This window comes from Calonectris borealis, chromosome 20 (assembly GCF_964195595.1).
Source record: "Calonectris borealis chromosome 20, bCalBor7.hap1.2, whole genome shotgun sequence".
Taxonomy (NCBI): Eukaryota; Metazoa; Chordata; class Aves; order Procellariiformes; family Procellariidae; genus Calonectris; species Calonectris borealis.
In genome coordinates this window covers 12,009,190-12,036,939 of record NC_134331.1, presented here as the reverse complement: position 1 = coordinate 12,036,939, position 27,750 = coordinate 12,009,190, and the positions used below count along the sequence as shown (strand labels likewise).

At 47.7% G+C, this 27,750-nt stretch overlaps 1 protein-coding gene across 1 annotated transcript; it reads left to right on the top strand.

Annotated features, from left to right (window-relative positions):
• The first annotated feature begins 1,780 nt into the window (after positions 1-1,780).
• On the top strand, positions 1,781-27,289 carry METRNL (meteorin like, glial cell differentiation regulator). Its single transcript, XM_075169813.1, has 4 exons — positions 1,781-2,867; positions 8,729-9,117; positions 25,590-25,649; positions 26,346-27,289. The coding sequence occupies exons 1-4, from the start codon at positions 2,755-2,757 to the stop codon at positions 26,660-26,662; spliced, it is 879 nt and encodes a 292-aa protein (XP_075025914.1). The 5' UTR covers positions 1,781-2,754; the 3' UTR covers positions 26,663-27,289.
• The last annotated feature ends 461 nt before the right edge of the window (positions 27,290-27,750 follow it).

The window sequence follows — 27,750 nt, the reverse complement described above, 5'->3', positions numbered from 1 at the left end:
CTGAAGTGACTGTGTAGATCCTCATCTTTGAGTTGCTCCTTGAGGAAGGCAATGGAGCTTTAGTGGGGTTCAAGTGTTTGAGTGTACGAAGCTGTTTCCAGAACCTGTATCTCCAGTCCTGCCACATTAGGCCAGTGTAGTAACTTAGTGGCTTCTGTTTTCAGAGTAGTGTGAAGCCTTTACTGCAGAGGATTTATGTTTCCTTTCAACATTATACAATATTTTCCTCCCAGATTTCAGTGAAGTTCTGCTCTTTCTGAATTGTAAATGCAAAAAAATTACTGTTCAGAATGTTCTCTCTTGAAAAGATGTTTGCTTTTCACAGCTCAAACAGAAAACAGCTCAGTGCATCCAAAAGCTGCCTCACCCTTTGAGCGTGTTCCCAGATCTCAGCCAAGAGCACTACTATGGAATAGCTGTGAGTAGCCGGAAGAGCATTGTGGGGATTGAGATGCAAATGAGCAAACCAAACAGCCCCCTTCGCTGCAGAGGTTCCCTATCTCCTTCTGCCCCTTACTTCTGAACTGGGGGAGGCTTAACCTGGGCATGGCTCTGCAGCCAGAAACGTGGCTCTGCAGCCACAACCCAGGGCTCCGCACCCACGATCCGTGGCTCCGCAGCCGCAGCCCTGGGCCTTGCTCATTTGTAAGGCTCACCAGCTTGGATCAGATGAAGAACTGTATCAGCATCATGAAGACATGGGGACAGCCCTTGTGTTGCCATTACTTTTCTGGGTCCCCAGAACTAAATGCCGCTGCCTTTTCTGAGTTAAAAGGGAGAGAATGAAAGCCAAAGGTAGTAGCCACTGCAAAATAGCACACACTGTTCCGTATCTTAAAAGTTCCCAGTTTTCAGGCAGTTTCAAAAGTTCCAAAGTGTAACGTGAGCAGCTGCCTGGGCACTTGTTTGTTTTATCAAATGCAGAGAGCTAGAATATTGCAAAGGAAATCAGATACAGTAAGTTGGGGGGCATGCAGAGGGTTGCACATATAAACACGCTGAGGAATAAAGCAATACGGTGTTTTCCCTGTATGCTTTTCTTTCCACTATGAGGGAAGGAAGCAAAACATTCTAACAAAACCTCCTTCTAAAGAAATAATCAAGGCACTGAGCCCTAAAGCCCGTGTCACTGCACATGACCAGGAGAATAAGGCATTTTGCATGATTGCATGTTGTCATCACTTTGCTCAGTGTTGTCCCTGCATGCTAATTACATGTTTACATGCATTGCATCATTTGACATAATTACTGTAATTATGTTAATACTTCATAATCAACAGAACAGTACCTGTAATTTACCAAACAAAAACGACATGAAAAGCTAAACCCACAAATGGAAGAGGATACACTGCGAAGGAATTAATCCTCGGTGCAGAAGCAGGCAGGAAGCACTCAGAACTGGAATATCCTGGTTTAGCCTTCAGATCCTCCCAGACAGCACCGGGGCATTTCGCAAGGTGTTTTAAAAGGTACTAACGAGGGTAACACACCAAATTGTGAACAGGGTGTAAATGTTTAATACTAATCCATGAACTCTCACCTAGAAAAATCTGTGCAGTGCCCTTAACAAAACTGCATGACAGACACTTGAAAGAACCACAGGAGACTAAGAAAGTCAGTGATCTGGAAATATTTTAACCCCTCTCCTATCTGTGGATGTACGATATCAATCTCAACCCCCTTGTTGCTTTTTTGAAAGAAATATATGGCGCCTGGCATATCGGAGCACAGCCTGTGTGCAGCTGGATTCCCCCCATCTATTTTTTTTTTTTTTCCCCCCTTTTATCTTGGCCTGGGTAGTTTGGGTTTTGGGGCTGATTCACCCCCTTTGCTTCCCTCACATGCTGGAAGGCATCTCTTTGCCTCTGGTTGCCCACAGAAGGGTCTCTGCCACTAAGGGTTAAGTATCCAAAGTCAACTATGGGATAAACAGGGACATTAAACAAGACAAGGAGTTATCCAGAGTGCTCATTAAGTGCTGGAGAGTTTTACAAGTAAGATCGAGTCCCAAGTGCTTCCCGTAAGTGGAGACACAAGAAGGTTCTAGCAAAATTATCAGCCTCCATCCACCCAGGAGCCTTGCCCAGGTGGAGGTGATGCTGCTGTGGGCAGGGTAACGGGGTGCACGGCCGGCACCCTGCCTCGCCCGGGCACAGGCAGCAGGTCACTGCTGGCACCCGCGGGTTCCCCCGGCGCAGAGGGAGCCCAAACGACACCCTTTGCTCCCACCGGGCTCCCCGGGCATCACCCCGTCCCTGCACCTCCCCGGGGACAGCCCCAGGCGGGGCAGGAGCAGCGGCAGGAGGGCTCAGCCCCCGGCCAGGGCACCTGCACGGGGGCCGGGGAGGCAGCGGCGGCGTCCCGCACCGGCCGAGCCGAGCCGGGCCGGGCCGGGCCCGCGGGGCAGCGGCGGTTCCCGATCCGGCGCCGCGTTTTGCTCGCGCAGCAAGTGCCGGCCCCCCCGGAGGAAGGAGGGAGGGAAAGGGGGGAGGAAAGGAGGAGCCGGCTCTTTGCGGGCGGCTCGGGGAGGCAGGGCCGCTCCCCGCCCCTCAGCTGGGAGCCCGCAGCGAGCTGGTGCAAACTTCAGAGCCAGAGCCGGAGCGGTGCAGCGCGGAGCCGGGCATGGGGTAGCCGCTCCGCCCTGCTGCGCTCCCCACCATGTAGGCGAGCCCCCGGCCGCTGCGCGCATCAGCTCCGCGCCGCTTGCACCGCATTCGCACCGGGCCGGGGGGTCGCGGCGGGCGGGGGGGGACCATGCGGAGCACCCCGGCCGCCGGGCTCCTGCCGCTGCTGCTGGGGCTGCGGCTGCTGCTGGGCGGCGGAGCCGCGGCTCAGTACTCCAGCGACCTGTGCAACTGGAAGGGGAGGTGAGGCGAGACCCCCGCCGGGCTGGTGGGGCGGGGGGGGGAAGCGGGAGCTGCCACCTCCATCCGCGCCCCGTCGGGGGAGGAAGTTGGTGCCGCAGACAAAAGGGAGAGCCCTCCCGCTGCGGAGCCGCGCAGGGCGCTGCGATGCCCGGCCGGGGCTCGGGGAAGGGGGGCGGCCCAAGGCGGAGAGCCGGGGCTGCGGGGCGGCTCTGCCTGCCTGCCTCCCCTGCGGGCTCGCCGCGAAGAGGCGCGGGGCAGCGGCCCCCGGAGCGGGTTAGGGATGGAGGGGCCAGGGCGGGCTGGGCTCCCCTCTGCCCGGCAGCGCGGCTCGGTGGGCTGGGAGGAGGAGGAGGAGGGCGGTGCCATGTCCGCCGCGGAGAAGTTTCTCCCCACGACCATCTTCCCCGCGGCCCCCAGCGCACCGCGGAGGCGGCCGCGCCCGGGGAATCCGCGGGGCCGGGCGGGCTGCGGCCGCGCCGCGCTCGGGGCAGCCCCGGGTATCTCCCCCGGGATGCGGTGCACCTGCGGAGCGCTCCCGCCGCAGCGAGGGCGGCCCTCCCCGGGTCCGGCGCTGGGCCCCTGCCCTGCCCGGCTCGCCCCTCCGAGCACGCCCCGGCACTCGGCCGCACCGCGGTAGCGCAGCCCCCGGTGTCGGTCCCCGCTCCCGGGAAGTTACCCCGCGCTTAGTCCCGCGGAGATGATGATGATGATGATGATGATGATGATGATGATGATGATGAGCCTTGGGAGCAGGGGCTGGCACAGCGGCCTCGCTGCTGATTTATTCTAATTGCGCTGGTTGTGAAAGCTCTCCAGTTCTCAAGTGTTTATCTCCCAAATTATCTTTCCTTTAATTGCTTGTAATAAGTTTAACGTGTGTGGTTGGGTCTGTGACCTCCTTCACTGTTCATAGTTTTAAAAAGCGACTCTGCTAACAGCAAGCGTTGCTGGGTCAGGCTTTATGTACTTGGAGAGTAAAACGTGTGGACTCTAATACTCTGCTCAAATCTGACTTTCTTTAAAAGAAAAGTTTGGCTTGTATCAGTAGGGTGTTTTGGAGTAGGGAGAATTCAAAGTGGGGAAACAGCTGGATTGACTTTCAACAATTTCTTATCTGTTACTGTGTCTGAAACATGCAGATGCTTGGTATTTACTTTTTTCTGAACTTTTTTTGACTCTTGACAATTGATGCGTAGTTAATCCCAGGGAATCTACTTGAAGGCGACTCCGTTTGATAGGAACCAAACCTATTAGTTCTCTGGCAAACTCCTAATTTTATCATTTTGCTTTATCAACCTCCCCTCCCGCCCCCCCTCCAAGCTGTACCTGCTTTCATCCCTAAGCATCCTAGCTGCCTGTACTTACCTTGACCTTACCACACGGTACCACAATGTGTTTTTTAAAAGAACGATGACAAGCCCCTATAGTCTTGTCCTGTTTGGTTCTTTTTTTTGTCCTGTTTTCAAAGAGCAAGCAGTGACCACCCATGTCACCTGAGCAGGGCTGGAATAAGCAATGCCTTGAGTATCAGCTAAAGGGGTGATGCCTGGGGGGGGAAGTGAAATATCATTTCCTGTAACTGAGTTTGGGGTGAACTGGTGATGCAAGCTTGGACTCACTCGCCTGTTGTTGCTCTGGTGAGCCAAAGTGGTGACAGCTCCCTGATGATGCCGTTGGAGGCACAGGGAGGGAAGAGCTGCCTTCTTGCATGCACGGTTCAGTTTGGGTGGTTTCACGTGTGTTGAGAGAGTCCCGGAGTCCAGGTGGACAGGAATCGCAGGAGGGGATAAAGTAAACCAGGCTGACTTTGGCCTTGCTGGTAGCAAACAGGTGTCGTCAGACCTGCTGGCAGTCCTAAGGCCATTAAATATAATTTGCTTTGTCCTAAAAGACTAGCAGTTAAGAAGGAAAGAAAGGTAATTTGTTGTACCAGTAAATACCATCTAATTAAATATTTCAGTGTGGATATTAATGGCTATATGGGTCAGAAAGGATTTTTTATGTGGAATATAATGTTTTGAAGTCATGGGATGTTTTTTACCTTAACTAACTGTTTGAAAAAGCTATGAACTTGAATGCCAAAATGTAGTCTTTCTTCCCACAGTGAAGTTCTAGTTTGTCTTGTGCTGGCAGATTTGAGAGTCTAGTCATCTCCTACAATAAACCTGAAGGTGTTTTCTCACCTTTATATACGTGTCTATATTAAAAGCAACAATCTTAGAAGTGGAGTATTCTGGATATGAATTTTTTTTTCCCGTTAGCTTGTGGAGAAGTGACAAGCTTATATCCCTGCGTAGTATGAAGAGCTTCACTAGGATTCCTGTAGGCATCCCTCATGCTTCCAGGGAAATCTGATGCAGCGCACAGCTTGACACCTGCAATTTAAGTACACTCAATAGTCCATAGCAGCATCGTAGTAAATAGCTTGGCAGAGAGCTTCCAGGAAAGTTTTGTCCAGAAGAAAGCAGAAACTTCACAATGGTGTGTGTCTGGTTATTACTCTTGCTGTAACTTCAGGTTTTCGTACTGCAATGACCTCTCGATGCTTTGGGCGAAAGTGCTTCAGTGACATGCTGAGAATATGCTAGTCTGGCATTTTTGACTGTAGGCTGTAGGAGCGAGAATTCAGCTCTGATGTGGCTGCTTACATCCATCAATCTTGCCCTCTGCACTGGTGGATGCTCTGGGGCGGATGCTGTCAATGCTCTCTAGCTTGTCATCCTTAATTAGATACCCCAAATTAGGAGCGAAAGTTCCCTGTGTTCACTGAGGGGTGCTGGGAGGACATGGGTACTTCTAGGGCTCTTCAGAGCATCTGTAATAAAATAAATAAATAGCTGAAGTAGATAGTGTGAATACTCCTCCTGCTTTCTTTTTCTTTAAATAACACCTGTTGCATGTTACAGCATAACAGCTTCTGCACCGACACCGTAACAGATCTTTCAGGGCAGACGGAGGGGGATGGCTGAAACCAGAAAGGGAGAAGAGTGAGGAGGCAAACGCAGTGATTCAGGATGTCCTCATGGATTGATATGAGGAAGTAGTACTTGTTGTAGAAGTCTGTCCCGATAAACAGCACAGATTTGAAAGGGAGGATGGATGGCTCATCATGAAACAGCTGCCCTATCTCCTTGCCATATACTTGAAAAAAATCCAAACCCAAAACTCAAATGAGCTTGGGGGAAAAAAAAAAGGCTCCTGGACCTCCATTGTTTTGTGGACATGGTGTGTCTGATGACCGGCTAGTGAGAACTACACATGATGTTAAACAGTCTCTCAATGTGGTGACATGTCATTTTGACAGAAAGCAAAGCGACAGGTTTTACTGGATGATGGTGGTTGCTGTTAAGTAATGTGAGCATGTATTAACTTTTGAGTCATCCTTTATTATAAGGCTTAATGCGTACAGGTACTTGTGCTTGATGTATCTGTCTAATGGCATCACTCTTGCCTGTGGGATATAATTGGTTTTCAGAAGATAATTTCGGAGTCCACCCTGTTTTTTGTTTGAACAGCATGAACGTTTGAACAAAATGAATGTTAAGGCTTTTTTCTCTGGCAGAAATTCACTGCCTCAGTGTTGCTGGGATCACTTGCAACAGCAGTTTCACTGCATGAGTTCAGAGTTTTGCCCCTGGTATCTTCCTTCTGTTTAAGCACTCGGGCTTCAGGGTGGAATGTGCCAGTGTAAGTCCTGCAAAACCTCTGCAGCTTGTTTTGATGCCTTGAATAGGGACAAGTGATGTGTGAGGGTAGTTTTTTGCCCCTTTGCTGAGGGATAAGCTTTACACTCTTTAATTTTACTTATTCACTGCTTGCACATAAACAGACTTCTGTGTTCTCTGTTGAGTGGCATCATGTGCGTGCTGTGGTGAAAACTGATTTTGTGAACCAGATGTGGATTTACAGTCAGCTTGAAATATCCCATTGCAAGTTAAGTTTCCTGAATGTGTTAAGTACTACTGAATTTGAGGGCAAGAGACTAAAGGTCAAAAACTTGTCCCTTTTCTTCTCATCTGCGTTCTTGATGTGGCTTTCAAGATTATTGAAAAGCACATGTTTGCAGGCACTATTGTTATTAAATATGACTTTTTTTTCCTGGGCTTCCTCATGTAACCTCTGTAAGTGGGTCACACTGACACTCACAATAATGAGTCACGTCAACAGTAAATGCAAACCATATGGTTTTTTCCCTTCTTTTACACATGGCTTCTTGTTACTTTCTAAATGCTGATTTGAATTTAAACCCTGTTCAGCACCTGAATATGTCTTTGGGTTGAGGAACTGTGTATTTGGAGGTTTCTGTTGAGAAACCAGAACTTGATGTCATTATTTGCACTACACTACAATATGTTCTTTGCCACAGATTTCCTGTGTAACCTCAGACAGGTCATTTGATCCTTCAAAATTTTTTTTCCCTGTCTTGGTTCATCTGCCTGCAAGCGGGAACGTTGTGAAGCTTCTCTACTGTACTGCAAAGCAGAGCCATGAGCTGCGTCGAAGGGTCTCATTTTGGGTGGTGCTTTACAGGCACAGAATAAAAGATGCTTATGTTTGGGAACTAGGTACGCGAAGCGTAGGAGGAGAAACAAGCTTGGTGGTGAGGTGATTTGCTCATACTCGCATAATAGGTTTGTGACAGGACAGGGACTGGGACCAAAGGATTTTTGCCTAATGGCCCAAATACTGTAACCAACAAACCAGGCTTCCCCCAACTTTTTCTTTTAGCTGGAGTGCCTACAGCGTGCACTGTCATATTAGTGCTTTGAATCACTCCGGGTAAAGAACCTGTGGGGTTGGTCCAGCATCAGTGACGTGCAGCGAGGGTTGTTTAGAACTGTCCTCAGTTTAGGCTGTGGGCAAGCAAGTCACGGGGATTTACTAGTCATCCTGCTTACGCACGGCAATTTGCTCTCCTTTCACTAGCAGTTGGCCCTGGGATCCCCGTGTTGCTCTCCTGCCCCGTCTCCGTGATCGCCAGCCCTCAAAATGGCTGTTGGGTGTTAATTTTTTGCCATGGTGCTGGGTAAGGACACAGGACCGACAGTGGCCCTGTGCCCCAGCAATAGTAACTGGCCACGTGTTCTGGTTTTTGCTGAACACCCGTAGCTGTGTAGCCCATTGGAGCTGGGCAGTAAAGTGATAAGCTAAGCTTAAACCTCAGACTGGGGAGAAGTGGGGGAACATGGAACACGTGCCGAAGAAAGCAGCATTAGTTCAGTGCTTCCCAGCTATGACTGGGGGGTGTAGTGTCTTCTCTCCTGTCCCTACCTCCTCCCAGTTTGGAGCTTGGGGCTGCCCAGCTGGGGCAGAGGGTACCAGTAGCACCCAGAGCATCCCTTTGCTCCAGTTCACAGGGAGAGCTTGGCATCCCTCCCAGTTTCAGATCCATTGGAAATACAGAGTTGGAAGGGGAACAAAGTACTTGGCAAAAGGTGGAGTCCGATCTGCGAGACTGGGGAACGTGTTGGTTTAAGCCACCAGGAAGGGAGTTCAAGCGTACGTCTTTGACTTAGTGTGTGCCAAGTCATTTGCCACAGCTCAGCTGATGGGCAGTAACTGAGGCTGTAGTCATTTAATTGCTTTTGATCATGTGCTTATATCCTATTTAATTTTGAAGTCAATTACTAGTGGTTTGACTTTTTCTTTTGGGAGATGATTTGAAATTGTCCCATAATGTTAAGGCTGCAGTCTTGCAAGAGACAAGCACTTCTGACCGCCGCTGAGCTGGATGGGCCGATACTCAATACTGTCAGGGATTTCCTGCGTTTGTTGATGTGGGTCTTTGAAGGTTTGAGGTTATGACAGTCTCATTACTAGCTCTGTCATTTCTCTAACTTTCTCTTTCTTTCTTCCCCCAGTGGCTTAACTCACGAGTCTCACAAGAAGGATGTGGAACAGGTCTACCTCCGCTGTTCTGAAGGGTCAATAGAGTGGATGTATCCCACGGGAGCACTCATAGTCAACCTGCGACCCAATACTTCACCTGCCTCTTACAAACATTTGACTGTTTGCATAAAGCCCTTCAAGGACTCTGCAGGAGCAAATATTTATTTGGAAAAAACTGGAGAACTGAAACTCTTGGTCCGGGATGGAGATCGCAGACCCAGTAAAGTATATTGCTTTGGCTATGATCAGGGGGGCCTGTTTATTGAGGCCACCCCTCAGCAGGACATTAGCAGGAAGATTACAGGCTTCCAGTACGAATTGATGAGCAAGGGGATAGCATCTGATTTGCACACAGTTTCTGGTGAGTCCTGGGGTATTGGTCATATTTTCACGTACTGTATTGGATGCATAACAGATGGCTGAGTGAGTGAGTGGGAAAGTGGTTGGGTCTGAATTTCATGTGCTTTTAAGGACATGTTTTATAAACAGGCTATTGCGGAAGAATTGATTTTTTCCTGGTTGTTGTTTTTTTTTTTTTGTGTTGTTGTTTTTTGGAAGCTGGTAGCATAGGCTGAATTCCAAATGATTTGTTAAGGGCTACGTTGTGAACGATTCTCCCCTTGCAGGCGTGGGGTGAATCACAGGAGCTGGCTTTACCCTACAGTGAACTCCAGTGTGAACTGGGCTTCCGAGCCTTGCTGTAACAGTTTTCTAACTACTTTTTTACTCAGTTTTTAAGACCCCACTGCATGTTTTGAATAATAAACATTTAAACAAGGAGGAACTCCTTTTCCATGGTGGTTTTTTTTTTTCCCCCTGCAACTACTGCTACTTGCTGACCTAATTATTGCCTTTTTTTTTTTTTTTAAACAAGGAAAATGATGTGTTCCTTCCTCAGCTCTGCCTGTTACACTCTCCTGAGCATTACTGTGCCATGGCAGAGCTCTTCAACACGATGACAATACTTGCACAGTGCCAGTGTTGTCTTCTCTCTCAACCATTATGAAAAGCAAGTTTGGTAGGGAGGAGTTTTACGCCGAGGAGAAGCTCGTAGGAAGGGGGAGTGGACAAACTGAGAGCGCTTCCAAGCCTGTAAAGTCTGATACTAAATAGCAAGCTAAATAGCATTTGGGAACAATAGCTCTAGGTGTAACCTAATTATGGTAATCAATTAGACAGTTTGAGAAGAAGAATAACTAGCATTTGTGGAGGATGACAGGGGGGAAGGGGAAATTCTCTTTAGATGGGCAGTATCTCCTTCATGCATCTCCTCCATTCAGAATTGCCTCCAGCTTTTATCCCCCAAAGCAGCGAGGGGAGATTTCCAGAATAGCCTGAGGAAGAGCAGATCTAGGGTGGTTTGTCCCAAATGCCTAGGGAGGTTTGAAGGTTTAGGTATTTTAAGAGGGAAGCCGCGGTGGCAACCAGATTTCTCTTTTGAAATGGCCGGGGGGGAAGGCAGCCCTGCAGCCCTCACAGCACCCCGAGATGACTCGGGCAGGGTAAAACCCGATGTGAAGTGAGCCTGAGACGCCGTACGTAGGCTGTCTAGAATCTGCGGTAGGGATGCCATGGGCTTTGCTACTTGATAAGCAGTGGTGTGGCTAATTAAACTGCAGCTGTATCTTCTAGGCATTGCATCCCTCGTCCTTTTTTGGGACAAGTGACTGCAGAACTTGAGTCCCGTCCTCTCCCCTCCCCTGGCTTCCTTCCACAACAGGACTCTGGATTTGTATCTTTGTATATTTGTGCATACTCGCCGCCCTGCTAGCGTTCAGATGTTGGCACACCAGGTCAGGTGTGGCTTTTTTTTTCGTACAGATCTCAGTTGGACTGAGATGAACAGTTCTTAACTCAGCAAGACGGTAGCTGGCTGAGGGCTAATGCAGTAACCCCAATAACTGATAGATGGCGTGTTTGCCATTAAAACAAAAAAACCCATAAACACAAATGTTCAAATATTTAAATTGCCTTCTTTACTCTTGCCGTGTATGCAACTTGTAGCTTAATATCGAGGGTTCTGCATTTTAAGCAGACTCCTCTGCTTCTACATTTTACAAGTGCTGCAGAAGAAGTAGGGTATCTGCTGCAGAGCTGTTTTCCCAGTAAAATAATTTCTGCAGAGATGAATGTGCTGTGCAGAATGTTAGCTATGTAGTAAAATTCCATTGCAGAAGACATTAAATACATTGTTTAATCAGTTATTTGGAGAATGCTCCCAGATTCAGTGCTTCTTTCTTTGACAGGCTGTGAGGATGGAGAGACAGGCAGGCTAGTGATAAGTCACTTAAACTTACCAAGAAAAGTCCTGTACTTTTTTTTTTTCCCAAAAAAAGTTGAAATTGCTTTTGCATATAGTAAAATAATATGCGAGAAATACTGCTTGTCACTGCTGGTTTTAGTTTGCGCATAGATATGGTTTCTCCTGAGTTTTGCTAAAATCAAGAGGACTCGCTGCTGGCATACTTAACATCACAAGCCGGCACAAACTGTGTTTTTAGAACTAAGTGCTCTTCATTCCACATAAAATCTTGGAGATTTTTAAAGCTGATGGGAGTTTTCTTCAGAGACTTTCAGAAGTCAAACTGAGGACTGAATCCAATTACAGCCTTCCTCTTTGATAGGCATATTAAATCACTTTTTCTGTGACTGCTGTATTTTCAGCTGTAACAGACGCTGGTTGAATTTCAGTGCTGTCCTATAAAGCAATGTGGTAGGCTATCTGCTTCACACTCCAAGTGTCTTCTTTGGACAGAAGCAGCTCTTTAATAGTTCATCAGCAGAGCCTTCAGGGCAAACTAGGGATCTCTATTGTATTTTAAATTATTTCTCTTGCCTTTTTTTGGATCCCCAGACTCTGGGGAGGGGCGGCGGGGGGTGAAACCATGATGAAAATGCCATACATGACTCTTTCCACTACTCAGTCGGATGAGCACTTTTATTCTCCTATAAATATCTATATGTCTGGGGAAACTGCCAAATAGCTGCCTTGTGAGGCTTCTATAGAGCAATATATTTGGGGCTCTTTGCAGGACCTCCTTTCTTCTGGAGCTGCTTCTAGTTTTTCTGTGAAACCTCCAAATAAATGCCCTTTACGGAGCTGTTCATTTGGAGAGGAAGTTTACAGTCAACTGACTGAGATCACTGGTGGCTTCTTCATCGGAGAGGAGGCTCAAGCCAGAGGCGAGTGCTGACCTTAAGGAGCTGAAAACTGGATTTAAGGCTCTGCATTTCTCTCCAAGCCTACTTGTCCCTTGGTCACAAACGTGGCTTACAGTGTTTTGGCTGTTGCACACCGGAAAAACGAGCCTGCTCATCTCCGAGTTGCAGTTTGACGGCGCTCAGCGGAGCTGCCGGTACGTGTGAAGAGACGCAGGCGCGAGGTGCTGCTGCAGATGGGGCTGAGGTGCGCTGGCAGAGCTGGGCAGGGGCTCGCGCGTTTCCTGGTCGTGCTTAACGCCGCAGCGCTTCGTCTGATGGCGAAGGACGGAAAATCACAAATATCGCCTTCTTTTCTTACTGCAGAGGGGGGGAGACGACCATCATAAAAGACCCAGGTGTGGGGCTCCGTGATCCAGCCCTTTCCTTGTGCAATAACTCCTCGCTAACAACTTCTCTCCACTTTGCTAAACGGTGTGTTTGTTTCCTAGTGATAATTATTGTACTCTGCCCTTGAGTTTACTCTCTCTTCCTAACCTGGCATCCCAGCTCTGATTAAAGAGTATAAGTCATCTGTTTAATACTTTAATGACCTGTTGTGTCCTCAGAGTCCTGACATTGCAGGGTGCATCAACAAATCAGCAATGCTTGGCAGGGTGCCTGTGGTTTAATTAGAAAACCTCAAGTTTTATTAGTTTACAGTCATTCTTTCCCACTTAATCAGAGTCTAGCAAATAATTCAGTAGAAAACATACACAGGTTCTGAATTGGCCTTTCCCTTTTCTCGGGAAGGTTGAATGACACAGTGCAGTCTTAAAACTTTCCAGAGTTTGGGGATTTAACCCTTTTCTTGGCTCTGAGTCTGCCTTATCACATTCCCTTAAGGCTTCCCTAACTGTAGGAGGTATTTGTAGTATACCGATAGGCTTTAATTCAGATTGCTGAAATTTGGCGTGGGATGGTTTTCACTGTGATAGTAACCAGCAGAAAAGCACATTTCTGGAGGTTTGTAGTTTCTTAAGCCGGGAAGAGGAGCGAAGGCAAGCATGCTACAGCGCTTGTCACCATTGTATGTCAGTGAGTAGTCCCTAAGAAGGGTCAGCTTGACAGTTCAGTCATCCTGATGGGTGCGTTCTCCTCTTGATACCCAAAGCGATGGGTGACTGAAAGTGCTTTTGATTTCAGATGAAGTTTTGGATTGGAGCCCTACATAGTTCCCATCCACGCTGATGGTCCATTAACTTCAGCTCATGCTTGCAGGAAGCCTCCGAAGCCCTGGTGTTTGCCCAACTGAAGAACTGAGGCACGGTGACATTTTGGCCCGAGGCCGTTTGAGAGGCAGCAGAACTCGTTTAGGTTGTTGAATTCTGTTGATTCTGATCTTTTCTGCTTGTGCTGGAAGAAAATACTGTGGGGCTCTGCTATAGTGCCTATACTGGCAAGTAGACGGAGGTTTTGGCAAAAGTGTTGTTTGGCCATATAGTTCCTAGAAGTTCTCTGAAGGTGATGACCCACATGGGCTTCTCAACTGTCGTGGAGCGTGTGCCTGGTCTAGGTCTGCCTTGCACCGCAGCAAGCTGCTTGGGTTAAATTCCTGTGAAAAGTGTGAAGGTCCCTTGATAGTCCTTTGCTATTGAGTTCTTCAGCTTCTGCTCAGCTAGTCTGAAACAAGAATCTGTAGGTTTGACCAAACGTTTTGGAGAGGAAGACCAATCCTCTTCCCCCCCTCCCACCAAAAGACCTTTATTTTGTTACCTGAAGTCTGTTTCAAGAGTGTCGCATCCAGGCTCTGGATCCAGCTTTGCGTAAGGTCTGTAGTTTGCTTTTCCCATTGCACACTCATGGGGATGGCGGTAATTTGGTTGTTAGAGCTCAGGAGGTAAATTGAAACCCTTTCATTACCCACCCGCTTTTGTGTAGTAAAGAAGTCAAACTTTAACAAAAATGTCCCTTTATCTTGATGGCATCTACTGACTTAGTGCAGGTTCTAGTAACTGTTTTATACGTTTTCTTTATTAATGCTGGGTACCTGGCTGAGAATATTACTAGATAAGAGGTACAGCGCTCAAGTGGGTATCTGAAAAACAAGGCAAAACTGGATAAATCCAGTTAACTAATTAAGAACAGTATTCAGCTATTTCCTGTATGCTGTTAATTCACTGGCCTGAGAAAACAGATTGGAAATTAAGAAAGCTCATAAGTATTTGGGCTATGCCAGCGTTTCTACTAACAAATGGCTTTTTGAAGCACCCCTCTTAACTTTTGATCTTTAGCGCAGTTTGGGGTGGCAGAGGTGGGCACCAATCCGCCATCTCTCTGCATGTGTTCTCCCGGAGCGCTGCGGTCATCGCAGCTCGTAGCCTCCCAACCTCGTGCTTTCCTCTAGTTGCTCCCAAATATCCAATTTTTTTTTTTTTCTTTCTTGGGGGCTGAATGCGCTGCTGAGCTTTGTAGCCTGAAGCAGCAGATGCACTGGTGTATTTTTCATTTCTTGCTGGGGTGGAAACATTCGTGCTTTTTGCCCCAGAGGCCGGTGAGCAGGAGCTGCGGCTGGCGTGCCCGCTCTCTGCCGAGGTATCTGCAAAATGGAAATCGCGGCCGGTCCCCGCTGTGCTCATCGCCGCCGTTAGCAGAAGAGGTGATGGAAAGAGGCGCTTGGAACACTTAAATTGAAAGTCCCCGCGACCTTTCTGCTTAGCACAGGTTCTGCTTGAGTCACTGTGACCATCCGAGGTGTTGGCACCGCGCTACGTGGCAGGGGTGGGAGCACCCCGGAGTGCTGCGGGGTGGGCAGGGGTCTATATTCCAACACCCCCCCTGAGACGAGAAAAATGGCTTGCTTCGCCTTCCCCCCCCCCCCGGCCCCAGTTTTCTGCAGAGGATAAAACTCTCATACCTCTTGGGGTTAAGCTGTGCTAGGGGGAAAAAGCCAATCTGAGCGTGGTCTGGTTTGATTTGCACAGAGGAACAGAATTGATCTCCCACTCCTCCACCGGGATTTGCCGGTGAAATGCGTAACGAGCAGCAAAGCAAAGCCGAGGGATCTGTTCTAGAAGCCTGGGTACGTGCTGTCGGGGTGGCATGTAAGGTAGGCTCAGCGGTGCAGCTAAAGGCTTGCTGTTCTTTTATATGCTTTTTCTCTTTCTAAAAGGTCAGCCGCAAGTTTTAAGAGAAAACCACCAGAAAACAGCCTTTTTGCAGTTGTTCAAAATACACTTCAATTATTGGCCTTGTCAGGGACCATTTTGACACTCCTGCTTTAGGATACGTTATTTTCTGAATAGTTTTTTGTGTGCTCACCCTCCTTGCAGGAAGGTCTTCCTGAGTAACTTTCAGGTCTTTTCCCATAGTAAACGATGATACAAAACCAGACACAAAGTAACTTTTTATGAAAGAGTAAACAGCATTCCCTAACCCTAGATGTATCTAAAAAAGCACATTTTAAGGTAGTTTCTGAGAGCATATCCCTGAACTGGGTGTCACGGGTCAACATCTAAATTGGTCAGGCTGGCTGCTGTGTAACAGAGCCTGGAGTGGGATTAATTTTGAGGCGCTAGAAACCTGCTCTAATTATTCATGTGCCTAAAGTGGTCAGATTTGCAGCGAATGAGTGACTGGGGGGGGGGAAGCTTGAGAGCAAAGTTTTTGGGTTTCTCCCTGTGTGAAATGACTTCAAAGCGCAGTTCTGGTGCTCGGGGAACACACACGCTCTTACGTGTTCCTAAACTGAGCAAGGGTGACGTTTTCGGGATCTGAGCCTCAGTAAGGTCAAAAATGTTGAACTGAGAAGCCTTCACCTAAAAAAAAACCCCAAATTGGAGGGATGCCTTAATTTAATTTCTCCTTCCCCCAAGAAAATGAGTTTGACAGCAGGCTCCTCTGGCCCCGCTTGGCCTTTGATGTTGCCAGGACAGTAGTTGGGTTTGCAGTGGGCAGCGGAGGTGACAATGGAGCTGCGACGATAAATACACAGCTGCAGGGGAGAGGGGGTAAGAAAATAGCTTATTTTTGCTAGACTGGCCACGAATGCCGTTAGCTTATTTCTCAACTCAGTGGGCAGTCAAACCCAATAAGCAGTCAGGTGTATTGTCCGGGCAGCTGGGGCTCTGCTTTGCCCTGACCTTTATGTACTGTGGAAGATGGTCCCACAAACAGATTTGCAATCCAACGGAGTTGCTTGGCAGTCTTTAATAATGCTCTGTGCTTGCTCTGCAAAACTGTTTAGTTTGCTAATTCCTGAGGCTGTAGTTAAAGAAGGGATGGGAGGGCGGGGGAACCGCATTCCTCCTCCCACCCCCCACCTTCCCGGAGGAATAAGAAACTTACTGAAACATGGGCCAAATTCTTCCCGTGTTAGAGCCTTGATTTGCACGACAGAAAATCTCTTTCGCCTAAATCTGCGAAGCCAGAAGCCAGAAAATATACACAGTAATATTGCACAGATACTTGGAAGCTCCCCTGGACCCAAAGCTGTGATCTGTTAAATCTGACCTTGGGAGGCTTAATACTGGGTCAAAAAGCTGCCGCCGTAGGACACGCAGCTTTGATCCTGCATTAACTTCTGCTGCTGAGGCAAAATTTGTGGAAGGATTTTTTTCTATGGGTTGTATGGGTGCCTCCTCGGGTATCTTTCTGCAGCGCTCCGACTCCTGTGCGGGATTTGGGCATCGAGTCCTGCAACAGGCACCAACTCTGGTGGGTGTCCGTGCGCTTTCGGGGTTGGAGCCCTGCTGCGGGGAGACCTGTAGTGATCGTTAGTGCTGGCCTGTGCCCGTGGAGCCTGGCCCGGCTTTCCACTGCCTGAAATCCCCCAGGATCGTTCCTGTTTGTATAGGATGCACCTCTGCCCCAACAGAACCGTTAGCAGCTTTACGCCAACTTCATCTATGTATAGACGGATGTGAGAAATTTAAGGCAAAAAAAAAAAAAAAAAAAAAAAAAAGGAAAAAGTCCAGGCTTACGTAAAGTCCAGGCTTACGTAGAACCAGTGAACGATCTTGACGTGACAAAGAGATGTGTGCTGTTCAGTAAGAGAAGCTGTATATATCTCAAAGCTTTTCCTGTTACAAATGGAAAACCTCAAGTAACTTTTTGGGGGGATAACTGAACAATGTCATAACACTGCCCATCTCACTGCGGGAGATGTAGCCCTTCCACACTCCCCCTCAAGAACAGGCTGATCAAATCAATGTGGTTTTAAAATGAAAACTGGCCTTGTTCCTTCAGAGCTCTCCCACATACGAAAAAGAATTTGATTTCTAGAAACAGGAAGGAGAAGGACCTGTGTGGATGTGAGTGCACATATGCTACTTTTTTTTTTTTCTTATTCTTTTTTTTTCTTTTTTTTTAAGCCTCACTTAATCTTTGATCTGTCATTACTCCACTCTCAGGGTTTAACTTTAACCAGTAACTTGTTACTTAATTCTATTCCCGTGCTCCACAGGAGGCATTAATGGACCGGACCGAAGAGGAGGGTGGTGGGGAGGGAGGGAAGGCTTTGCGTTCCTGGCACGTATCCAGCCAGGGGGTAGGTGCTGGCTCCAGCCCCTCCTGCAGCCCTGGCAGGGGCAGAGGGAAGCTCCGGCACCGGAGCCCCGTGCCTGGCTGCACGGCTTCCCCAGGGCAGGGGGGAAACCACCTTACTTTTTCACTTTCTGCCCTGCAAGCACCGGGTGACGTCTCAGCTGTTTTGTTAGCCATCGGAGACAAAACCAAACAAGACATCAAAACTTTATGTTTTCCTAGATCTGATTAGCGTGTGCTTTCACAAGGCTTTGGAAAGACATTTTCCTTAGAAGAAGAATAGAAATATTCTGAGTGAATTTTAGAGCCAAGCCCTAAATCTTGGTGGGTTTTGAGGCAGTAGAACTATTTGCTGTGGTCCTGTGCTGCTGGGCGGTAGGTGGGCAGCGTGGAGGTGCGATGCTGCAGCCTGGGCTGGTGGGTCCTGCCCCAGCCCTTCCTCTGCTGCAAGGTCGGAGGAGACCAGAGGAGTCCCTCAACCGTCCGGGGGCACCTCTGACTTCCAGCAACTCGGAAATCCTCGCGCCTGCCCAGCGCTTCCCGTTCCTAATCCCACTTGGGCAGCAGTGGAAGGTTCGAGGAAGGAGAGGCATTTTCTGTGAGATAAACAAATAGATATATTTTTTTATGGCTTTACATTGGTGTCTTGTGCACATACAGCAGGAGAAATTCCCAGCAGTTACCTTGCTGCCTGCTTTTCTCTTTAATTGCAGTTAGGAAAGGGGAGAGAGAAAGCAAAGAAATGGCAGATGATACAAATGCAGCTTGCACAGAACCGGGGACTGGTACGGTTGCAGAGACACTTCTTGTTTGCTGGGCTCTCTCTTTTCCGCTGCAATTCAGACAGAAGGAATTTAACTGAAAATTTGATCTGCTGAGTAGGGCTTTTTGGACACGATACGTTGCAGGCTTGACTGTAACTGGGGATTTTTATAGTGCTGGTGATGCAGCGGGTAAGTGTAGGAGCCCAGCTGGGAGTTGGCACTAATCCTGTTACCATTACGTCGCTGCCCACCCCGGCACCGAGGTTTTGCCCTGGCAGCGCGGGAGCCCAAAGCCCGGCGCCGCTCTTTGAGCGCTGCCCTGGGATCGAGAGGGTGGAGGGGGTCGGGGGAGCGATGGAGACTGAGCTGCGCCTGTTGGCCGCGGGCGGCAGGAGGGCAGGAGGGAAGGAAGGGAGACGGTGTTTGGGACGGGCGTCATTTTTTCCTGATGGAGCAATAGGCAGCGCAGAGGAGGTGGGATGGAAAGGAGTGTCTTGGAGATATGACACTTCTCAGAATTTCTCCTGGGTTGATGCAACTCATGCATGGGCCTGGAGGTAGAGTTTAATAGTGTCTAATGCTGCTTGAATAAAAACTGCTCTGTGATTTTTTTTCATTCCTTTTTTTTTAATTTTTAAACAAATGGCTGTTTGTGTTTCTAGCTGACCTTTCAGCTCATTTGTTAGAATGGGTGCTGCATCTTGGAACAGCAAAAAGGCATTGACTCTGCAATCCCAGAGGATCCTTACGTGCTCTGTAGCTGCTGAGCCAAGTTTCATTTTGAAAGCTGTTGCAAATGGAGCTTGCCCGGTACCAAATCTCTTCCTCACACTGTTTACATAAATAGTCGTCTTTGGTACTTAAGGACTTTAATACCCTTTTGGAAGACAACTCTGTGCAAAGATAAATTTCTGGTTTATGGTCTCTTGTCTTAACGTTTCTCAGAACACAAAGGTCATCACATGTCTGATGCTGAGGTTTTCAATATGCGTTTTTCATTCTTTCTTTGCAGGAAGGAAGTGGTATTAACTCAATTCTCTTGGCACAATCCATGCCACAGCATATAAAAGTCTGCATTTCATTAAACTTATTTGCAGGTTTAAATTGTTCTTGGCCAGTGTCTATATTTTCCAACTTACTTCTGGAAACTTCTACATATGTGCAAGTTGAACTGAATGTTAGAAACGAGCTAAGGCAAGGAACTGGAGTTGACACTTCCTTTTCTGCAGAGGTAAAATCACCCATATCCCTGCTTCACGTAAAGAACTCGGGGGAGAATGTCCATTGCAGCACGATTTTGGTCCAGCTGCTGAATCACCATCTTGTCCTGTACCAAATCTTGGCTGTAGAAGAAGGGAGTCTTTGAGTTTTGCGTCTTTGCTCATGATCCTTGATCTGAGCTGCCTTTTCTGCTCAGCACAGGGGCTCAGATTAACTTTCTAGCGAATGTGGGGATGAATTCTTCTGCCTTCAGAAGAGCACTAAACTCTCTCAGTATGTTATTCATAGCATTAACTTCTATTCATCGAAGAAGCACAATCCCTTTGGATCCCGTGTCCGAGGCTTATTGAGCCAGGGGGCTGGGAGCAGCGCAAGTCCAACTCTCGTGTTTGCTCCCTGACTTGGCGTTTTCCTACTGACACGTTGGAAAAAGTGCAGCGCTTGCAGAAAGCCGTGTAATCCTATCCCATCCAAAGACAGGAAAACCTTGTAAAACAAAAGAGTGATGAGAGAGCTCCTCTGTGTGTTGTGACTGGGTGTCAGTAACTTCCAGCCCAGCTGCGGAGATCTCTGCGTCATCTGGCCGCGTTCTCCCTCTCTGCGTGGCTGCAGGTATTATGTTAAATGCAGGTGTGCTGGGTGCAGCTCTGCTGGCCTGAGCTCCCAGCTAGGATGTTCATTTTAAATCTGAGATGCACTGACGTGCAGATGCATTGATGTAGTTTAGGTGGCGTTTCGGTGTGGGGGTTGTGAGTGTTTTGAGGTTGAATGTTGTTTTGGCTTGCTCAGGAAGAGCTTTCTGAGGGGGTGAGGAAAGTTGAAGGTCTATCTAGAAAGGAGATGACTACTCAAAGCCTGGTAAACCAGAGGGGTTGTCGAATTCTTGTCCACCTCCACTGCAAAGTAGCAGGTCTTTTTGTTTGGGCTATGAGCTGTGAGGGGTTTGTTTCGTGGCAGAAGTGTTGCCTCTTCAGAGAGGAAGCCTAGGCAAACTTAGGAAGAAATAATTACAAGGATTTATTCTACCTTTTAATTAGTTAAAGCAGGATCAGGGCAAGATTTTTTTTTTATTATTGCTCATATGATGTTTGCCCTTAAGCTCTTGTCTCCCAGCTAAATCACTGATCCAGTAGTCAGTTGAGACATAGTCATTTCTGCTTTGGGCTCAGAAAAATGACTGAGAAATGCACCATCATTGGAGAAACCGCATCTCTATTTTTATAATCTGCTCTCGGAAGTCTGTACTCCGTGTTTCCAGGAAGGAGACTCATCCTATGATGCCCTTTCCAGTACGGTTGCAATTACAGAGCTGTCGGCAAGAATTTGAAGGGTGTGGGTGGGTTTTTTTTGTTCCATATGAACTAATGGTGATGTCAGGCTGAGAGCTTTCATCGGGGAGACGGGTCTGCCGTGGCCCCACACTGGTACGGCTTGAGGTGCTGCAGTACGGGCTGGCTTGGCTTAAATCAGCCTGGTCTGCGACAAGACCCATTTGAATGTCTTCTGCTGAGCATGCGAGAAAAAAGGCTACTTGTTTTAATCAAAAGATTTAAACCTAGAACTAACAGAAAATAATACTCCAACCCTGCCGGGGCCTCCTCAGTAGCTTTTGGTACATAAAAGGTCTCATTGCTCTTCAAAGGATTATTCAGAAATACTAACGTGTGGGCGATGTATGCCACGGAAACTGGAAGGGCAGATAAACCAGCTCTACGTTTCCCTCCCCCACCATCCACACCTCTACCACACCGCACGCGTATTCGAGCTGCTTAATAAAACCAAAGGGTATTCCTCGGTAAAGCGGTTTTCTGCAATTGCTTTGTGTTAAACATTTTCACTTCTCTCTTCCTGTGCGTGCTGCCGGAGCAGCGATGTACGCTCAGCAGAGCCTACCCAGAGACGTAGGGTGGATGGAGAAGGTCTTCTGGGCTCAGTGAGTGGAGCTTTGCAGTGTGTGAACCTGCAGCCTGGTTCATCTAGTCTTCTTGATAGCTATGAGGTGGTGGAGCGTGCTGAGAAAATCCAGGACAGCCGGAGGAGACTTCTTACTTAGGGGCTGGAAGCTGGTTTTGGGGTAAGGTAAGGTCAGTCGGACCCATGGGTGGCTGTTGAAACAGAAATGTTTCAAAAGAAGATCAGGCCCATTGACGTGGTTTCTGTGACACCTGCAGCCAGAGCCAGCACGTCTCGCTGCGTGTTCCTGCAGGGTCCTGTCATCCTAAACCGTGACGATGGCCCTTCAAATAACCCCATCTCCTCTTTTCAGAGGATAGAAGGGTTGCGTGCAAATGTCGCAAACCAAAGGAGGAAGGACTGGAGTTGTGTGTGTGTGCTGAGAGAGGACAGCAACACCTACCCACAGCTCCCAAGGCAGAGAAGACTCATGCTAAACTGCAGCACTAAAGGTGCGCTTAAATTCATCCCCAACACTGGAGGAGATCCCTTCTAGACAACTCAACTCCCTGGTGCTGGCTGAGCTGGGGACCTTCTGGAGCTCATGGCATCTCCGCAGGGCACGTCCCTCTCTCTTCCTGAACATTTCTGCCTCCCCGCGGAGAGGACCAGCAACGCGTTTGATAAAGCTGTTGGCCAACAAGTGCGGTCTATTGTTAGTATCGCCACGTCCTCCTCGGTAACATCAGGTTCAGAGGGCAAATCGCTCAAAGCAGCTGGGACATGACTGCTGGCTTGTGAGGAATGATGTAATTACATCTCCCTCTGCGGGGAGGTGAATAGAGAGGCCTTTGGAGGCACTGGACCGGGGGGGTGGAGGGAGAGGGCTGCCTCAGGTTACTTCAGGTCAGGATACTGTCAAAATCCATCAAAGGCATTCCCAGGAGAGTCGGCAGCCGACGTGCACAATGCAGGCTTTATGCCACCGGCGGTGGAGTTGAGTTATAGGCATCTGGGCTTTGGAGGGCTTCAATAAAACGTCGCTTTTCTCTCTTTTTTTTTTTTTTTCCCCTACCCTTCCCCTGCTGCTGTATGAATTAAGGCTCTTTGGCTTATTGAGTTTAAAGGAATTAGAGCAGCTGACGTTGATATTGTTGTTGTTGCAAGTTCATAGACTTGCTTTTGGACGCGAGAACCTGGGCAGCCCTCGAGACGTCCCCAGGGAGTCGGGCATCGGCAAACACAGCCGTCTTGTTCAGTCACCGGGCCCGTTTCCCCCGAAAATGAACATCCTCACCTGCGGTGCATGAGTGAAGTGCTTTTTTTGGTTTTCTTTTTTTAGTTGTAAGGATGCTTCCCATTTTAGCCTGAGGTGTGTGTGTCGTTTTGACCTACTGGTGGAGGAAAACACCTCCGCCCCATCCCGGAGCGAGTGAGTGCTGAACTGCAGCTAAAATCACTAACTGGCGGCATAAACACACCGATTCCTTAACGGCTGTGATTCAAAAGAAAGTGTAGGCACTGCCTCCTAAGGATTTTGTTTCTTTTATGAGACTATAGGAATGAAGCTTTGGTTGTAGCGAGTGAATGTTATTTGCTTTTTAATGGTCCGTTTACCTCGGCAGTAATCCTTCACGACTCGCTTTCCATCTGTGCTTGCATACCTTGTTTTTGCCACTTGCAAGATATATTTGATACTCTGTGAATGCAGATGTGGGAATTGTTCCACAGAAGAGGATTTCTGTTCTTCATATGTCTGGTGTTGCAGTGATGGGTGGTGGTAAATGGTTGTTAAATAAGCTTGCATGCCACCAAACTGCTGTGAGTCAGCATGGGTCTGAAGTAGGTTTTAAGTAATGATCTAGTGTGAGCAATGCTGAGCACTTTTAATTTCCTTTTGCATTTAAAAAGGATGCAGGATTTTGCCTAGAGTCCACAATTAAAATGATTTGGTTCTGTGTATACGTGGAGATTTGTTCATTTGATTTATTATAGTGTCAGTCTATTTAAATGGAAGGAACCACTTTTAAAGTATTTTGTTTTTCATCTTTAATGCTGTTGCTTGTGTTGCACTCCTTTTGAGAACAAAAATGGCTTAGTCATTTTGGCTTTTTCAATTTTCTGATGGGGTTGGACCAACTACAGAGATGTCTGGTCTAAACCAAGACTGTTTTCACTCAGACTTTAAAAAGCCGAGATGCCTTTTTATTATTAGATCTTTGCAGAACAAAATATCTCAAATCCAGTGTCTGAAATCCGACTGTGGATTTTGAGGATGTCCATCAGCTGTACTTTGTTTTAGAGCTTCTGTCCGTGTGAAAACGCTGGAGGATTCGCGCAGGTTTGCAGGTTCCCTCGGTGTGGTTGATCTGACGCAGGTCCTGCTTTGGGCAGAGGGAGGCTGGGGAAGAGGGGCATTTGCCCTGGATGAATTTGGTAGGTGCCACGAATGAACCAACTCCATAGGAGGATGTTATGTTACTAATATAATTTTCTCTGTCAGATGAAACTTGGATGTTTGGTCTAGCCACTAATCAAAATCTCTGGAGTCTAAAAATTAAAATATCTTTAGACTGAATTTATTATAGTACTCCACTTATGTTCAGGCTTTGGCTGGCTCTGTATTTCTCATGATATTAAACAGTTTCCAAACTTTTCCAAAAAAGAGAGCTGAAATGGTATGTGGGGGAAAGAAGGGTGGTGAAGGCTGACTTGTTTCTAAAGGCCCTGGAGGGCCAGACTCGACTAAATAGAAATGCCCGATTGATCCATATGCTTTAACAAAACTGTTTTGCCTATTCCTTGTCTCTTCTTTTGAAGCTTTTTGGAGCTTCTTGAATTATTCCTTCAAATATCCCTGCCCAGAAATGTGCATTTTACATTCTCTTTAATCCTATTAAACAGCGTGTTACACTGTGTATTAATCATCTGACTGGAGCAAATCTGGTGGATTTGGTTCAATAATCCTTCTTTCTGGATCACTGCCTTTCTGGGACCTTGAAAAAATAAGAGATTTGCCGATTCTTACGTTAAAGAATGGCTTGTGCCGTCTAACAGAGGGAGGCTAATAGCCGAGCGTCGTGGGCACCAGCTACGCGTTGGTTAGACGAGTTCAAATCTACTTCTTCGCGCAATGGATAGACTTCTCCGGGAAGCGGGCGGGGGTGCGAGGAAGGGTGTGACTATTTGGGAATCTGGTAACTAAGTGTTTTCAGATGTTGAGGTTCAAAACCTAAATTTTTTTGGGGGTGGGGAGAAGCGGGGTAGCATCAGCTTGGGGTTTGATCGTGGGCTGCGTGATGAAATAAGCTGCAGCTCCAATGCTTTCGCCTCGTCTCCAGCGTGAGCCCTGCTTCGCTGTAGCCTTTGCCTGTGCTAACCCAGGCGGAGCAGCACGCCTGATGGGTTTTCATTTCTCTGACCGATGTGCAAGTGCGGCTTCAAGATGACATCAAGTGAAAGACGTGGGCTCCGATCCTTGGGCTGCCAGTGGACAGACTTAATTAGCATCGCTGGGCAGGGCAGACCTGATAGTAGGCAAATTCCTGAGCTCAACAGGGCATTATAGAAACATCTGTACTGCAACTACAGTACCTTCTCCTCAGAAATAGCTGGCTGAGTACAAAGAGGAGCCACATTCTTGCATTGATTAGATTAGTGCAGATATCCAAATGTTTCCAGCAGTACAGGAAATGGTCTTTGTGCTGCTTGAGCTCTAACAGATACGGGCTCGAGTTTCCGCTTTGCCTCGACGCCCTCAAACACATGCGCTGGGTTTTTTTTCCTCCCCTCTTTGCCTCCCCCACTCTGTAACCTCCTGGATCTTTGATGTGGTGATAGACTAAATGGCTTTTCAAATAGCCCAACAACACTTGATAGAAATTGTAAGAAAGAAGCTTTGCCATCAGAGTTTAAAAGGCACATGATCTTCAAAGGCTTTTCGAGAGCTTTGAATTTACAGCAGAGCACGCTGCAAATGCACCCAGTATCAAAACATATTTTGCATAAGCGCAGCGAGCGTGTGGGGTGTTTGCTGGATAATATATCCCAGCAGGAGCGTTAAAGAGATCCATATTCCTACTTAAGTACAAAAATCTCCTGGGGGCTAGGGTTAGCTTCCATTTCTTGTAGCGTTTTTGATGCCTGACAGGTCTTTGGACTACTTGTCCCTGAATTGTGTGTGTGTCTGTGTCCCGTTTTTGGTTAATTTAAATACTGATTTCTTTATTTACTATCGTCTAGTCCTTTGCTAATTCTGGCCCTTTCTCTCCAGCTCCCTGCCGACCATGCAGTGACACAGAGGTCCTCTTGGCTGTCTGCACTAGTGATTTTGGTGAGTTGTGGCTTCCCCCCTCCCTTCTCCCCGGGTGGCTCACTTGAATGGGACATCCGTAAACGCCGATGGACGCCTACTTACACTTGGCAACTTCCACCGGTCTAAAGGGGCTGCGTGCATGGGCGAGGGGGGAGGACGCGGTGTGAAGGACCTCAAAACCCTGTGCCCAGCTGGCACTTCCCCAGGGTGGGCAGAGAATGACCCAGCAAACTCAATGGAAGTAGAAGTTCAAAGGCTTGGGTGCATCTAGGAGAGGCCTTTACTTGCTGCCCTGACGTGGACTGTTGACGAAAGACCAAAAGTTTCAATAATTCTCCATGCTTCCCTGTTTAAAGGGGAAATTACTATTAGCTGGTACCTGTAATGGCTGAAGAACAGGAATTACGTTGTCAGGGAGCATTAAGCACGTGTCTTGTTGTTAGAACTCTGTATCAGATTGATGTAATTATTTTTGTGTTTAAATTTAATATGTGGGTGCCCTTTGCTGGACAGGTTACAAATACAAACTGTAACAAATACAGATATATGCTGGAGGTTACTGATATAAACTTTAAAAATAACAAAGGACCACAACTGGGGCTGCTGTAGTGAAACTGAACCCTTGAACCTCCTGGTTGCACGGGGCTGAGTTTGGAGCCGGTTCTTGCCGAGGGGTTTTGGTAACTCTTCCTTACGTCCTCGTTCTGTTTCCAGTGATCAGAGGCTCCATTCAAGATGTAACGAACGAGGCAGAAGAGCAAGAATCCATAATTCACGTCGGTGTCAACAAACTGTACAGGCAGAAGAGCAAAGTCTTTCAGCTCACGGGGGAGAGCGGGAACTGGCGAGGACAGATAAAGACCCTGCTGGAGTGTGGGGTGAAACCAGGAGACGGAGACTTCCTTTTCACGGGACGCATGCACTTTGGGGAGGCCAGGTTAGGCTGTGCCCCTCGTTTTAAAGACTTCCAAAGGATGTACAAAGAGGCAAAAGACAAAGGGCTAAACCCATGCGAAATTGGCCCCGATTGAAATCCCCTGTTTGGCTGAAGATGATCGCTTTTAGCGTTTGGCCGTGAATATTTCCTGGCCGCGGTGAAGACTCTGAACAAAACCGGTAACGGAGAGCGTGGACAGATCTGGAGTGGAGGCTGAGGCCCCGCAGGACACGTCTGCTGTCAGACTAATGGAAGCAACAGAGGTACGAGCTCAGAAGGCTGCCAAGCAAGCAAGGCTGGATTTTTAACCAATCTTGTCCTTACGAATTAAGTTATTATATTTTTTTAGCGACTTCCTTAGGAAAACAAAGAAAACTCCCATGTCTTAATAAAAAACCCAAATGAAAGCCAAGATGCCTTTGTATCTTTTTAATACTAATTTTTAAAAATGTCTTAAGCTGATGTAGCATTTGGTATGGCGTATTCTGTATAAATGGCCGAGAATGTGATAGAGCACAGTAAAACATCTTAACATTGATGCTTTGTAAAAAGCTTGGTGTACAATTCAAAGTTGTTTCTTATGACAGAAATTTATGGAGCCAAACTCTTCTGTGTGTGTTCTCTTTTTTTATTTGAAAGAATGTACAATCGCCGCCTGCAATTTTTTGTTCAGGCTGGCAAATTCTTTCCATTCCAGAGAAATAAAGGTCCCTGGATTTGACACATGCTGTTCAAAATCTGTATTTTTTTCTTCTCCGTAAGGCTGATCTCGGCTAGTCCAGATGTGCTCATAGATCAGTTCTGGGCTGCTCACTTATTTTGTGGCTTCTCTGAGCAGAAGCAGAGTTCCTGTGAGGCATTGGGAACCGCAGTGTTTTTCAAAGGGGAAGCGGGAGCTATTTTTGGAGATTTTCAGACACGTGTCCGGGCAAGGCTCTAAGTGTTCTTCTCTCTGATGCCTATGGGGTTATTTTGGGAATGGCTCCAAAGAGCAGGCTGCCCCTTCGTGTTTAGCTTGAAGCTTTTAATTGTGCTGGCTGGTAGCTCGGCGCGAGTCCCGGGGGCCAGGCCCGGGCCATCTTGTGAAAAATAAGCGCTTTAAGAAGGGTGGGCCGCTTCTGCAGGCAGCGTCCCACGGGAGGTGCAGGAGCTCTCTGCCCTTGTTCAGTCCCGTCGTTCCCC

Bases quoted from the DNA above. Each gene is read 5' to 3' on its own strand.
- METRNL (XM_075169813.1), top strand. From the start codon at position 2,755: ATGCGGAGCACCCCGGCCGCCGGGCTCCTGCCGCTGCTGCTGGGGCTG. The intron at 2,868-8,728 runs GTGAGGCGAGAC...TTCTTCCCCCAG, and splicing joins CTGTGCAACTGGAAGGGGAG to TGGCTTAACTCACGAGTCTC. The intron at 9,118-25,589 runs GTGAGTCCTGGG...CTTTCTCTCCAG, and splicing joins TGATTTGCACACAGTTTCTG to CTCCCTGCCGACCATGCAGT.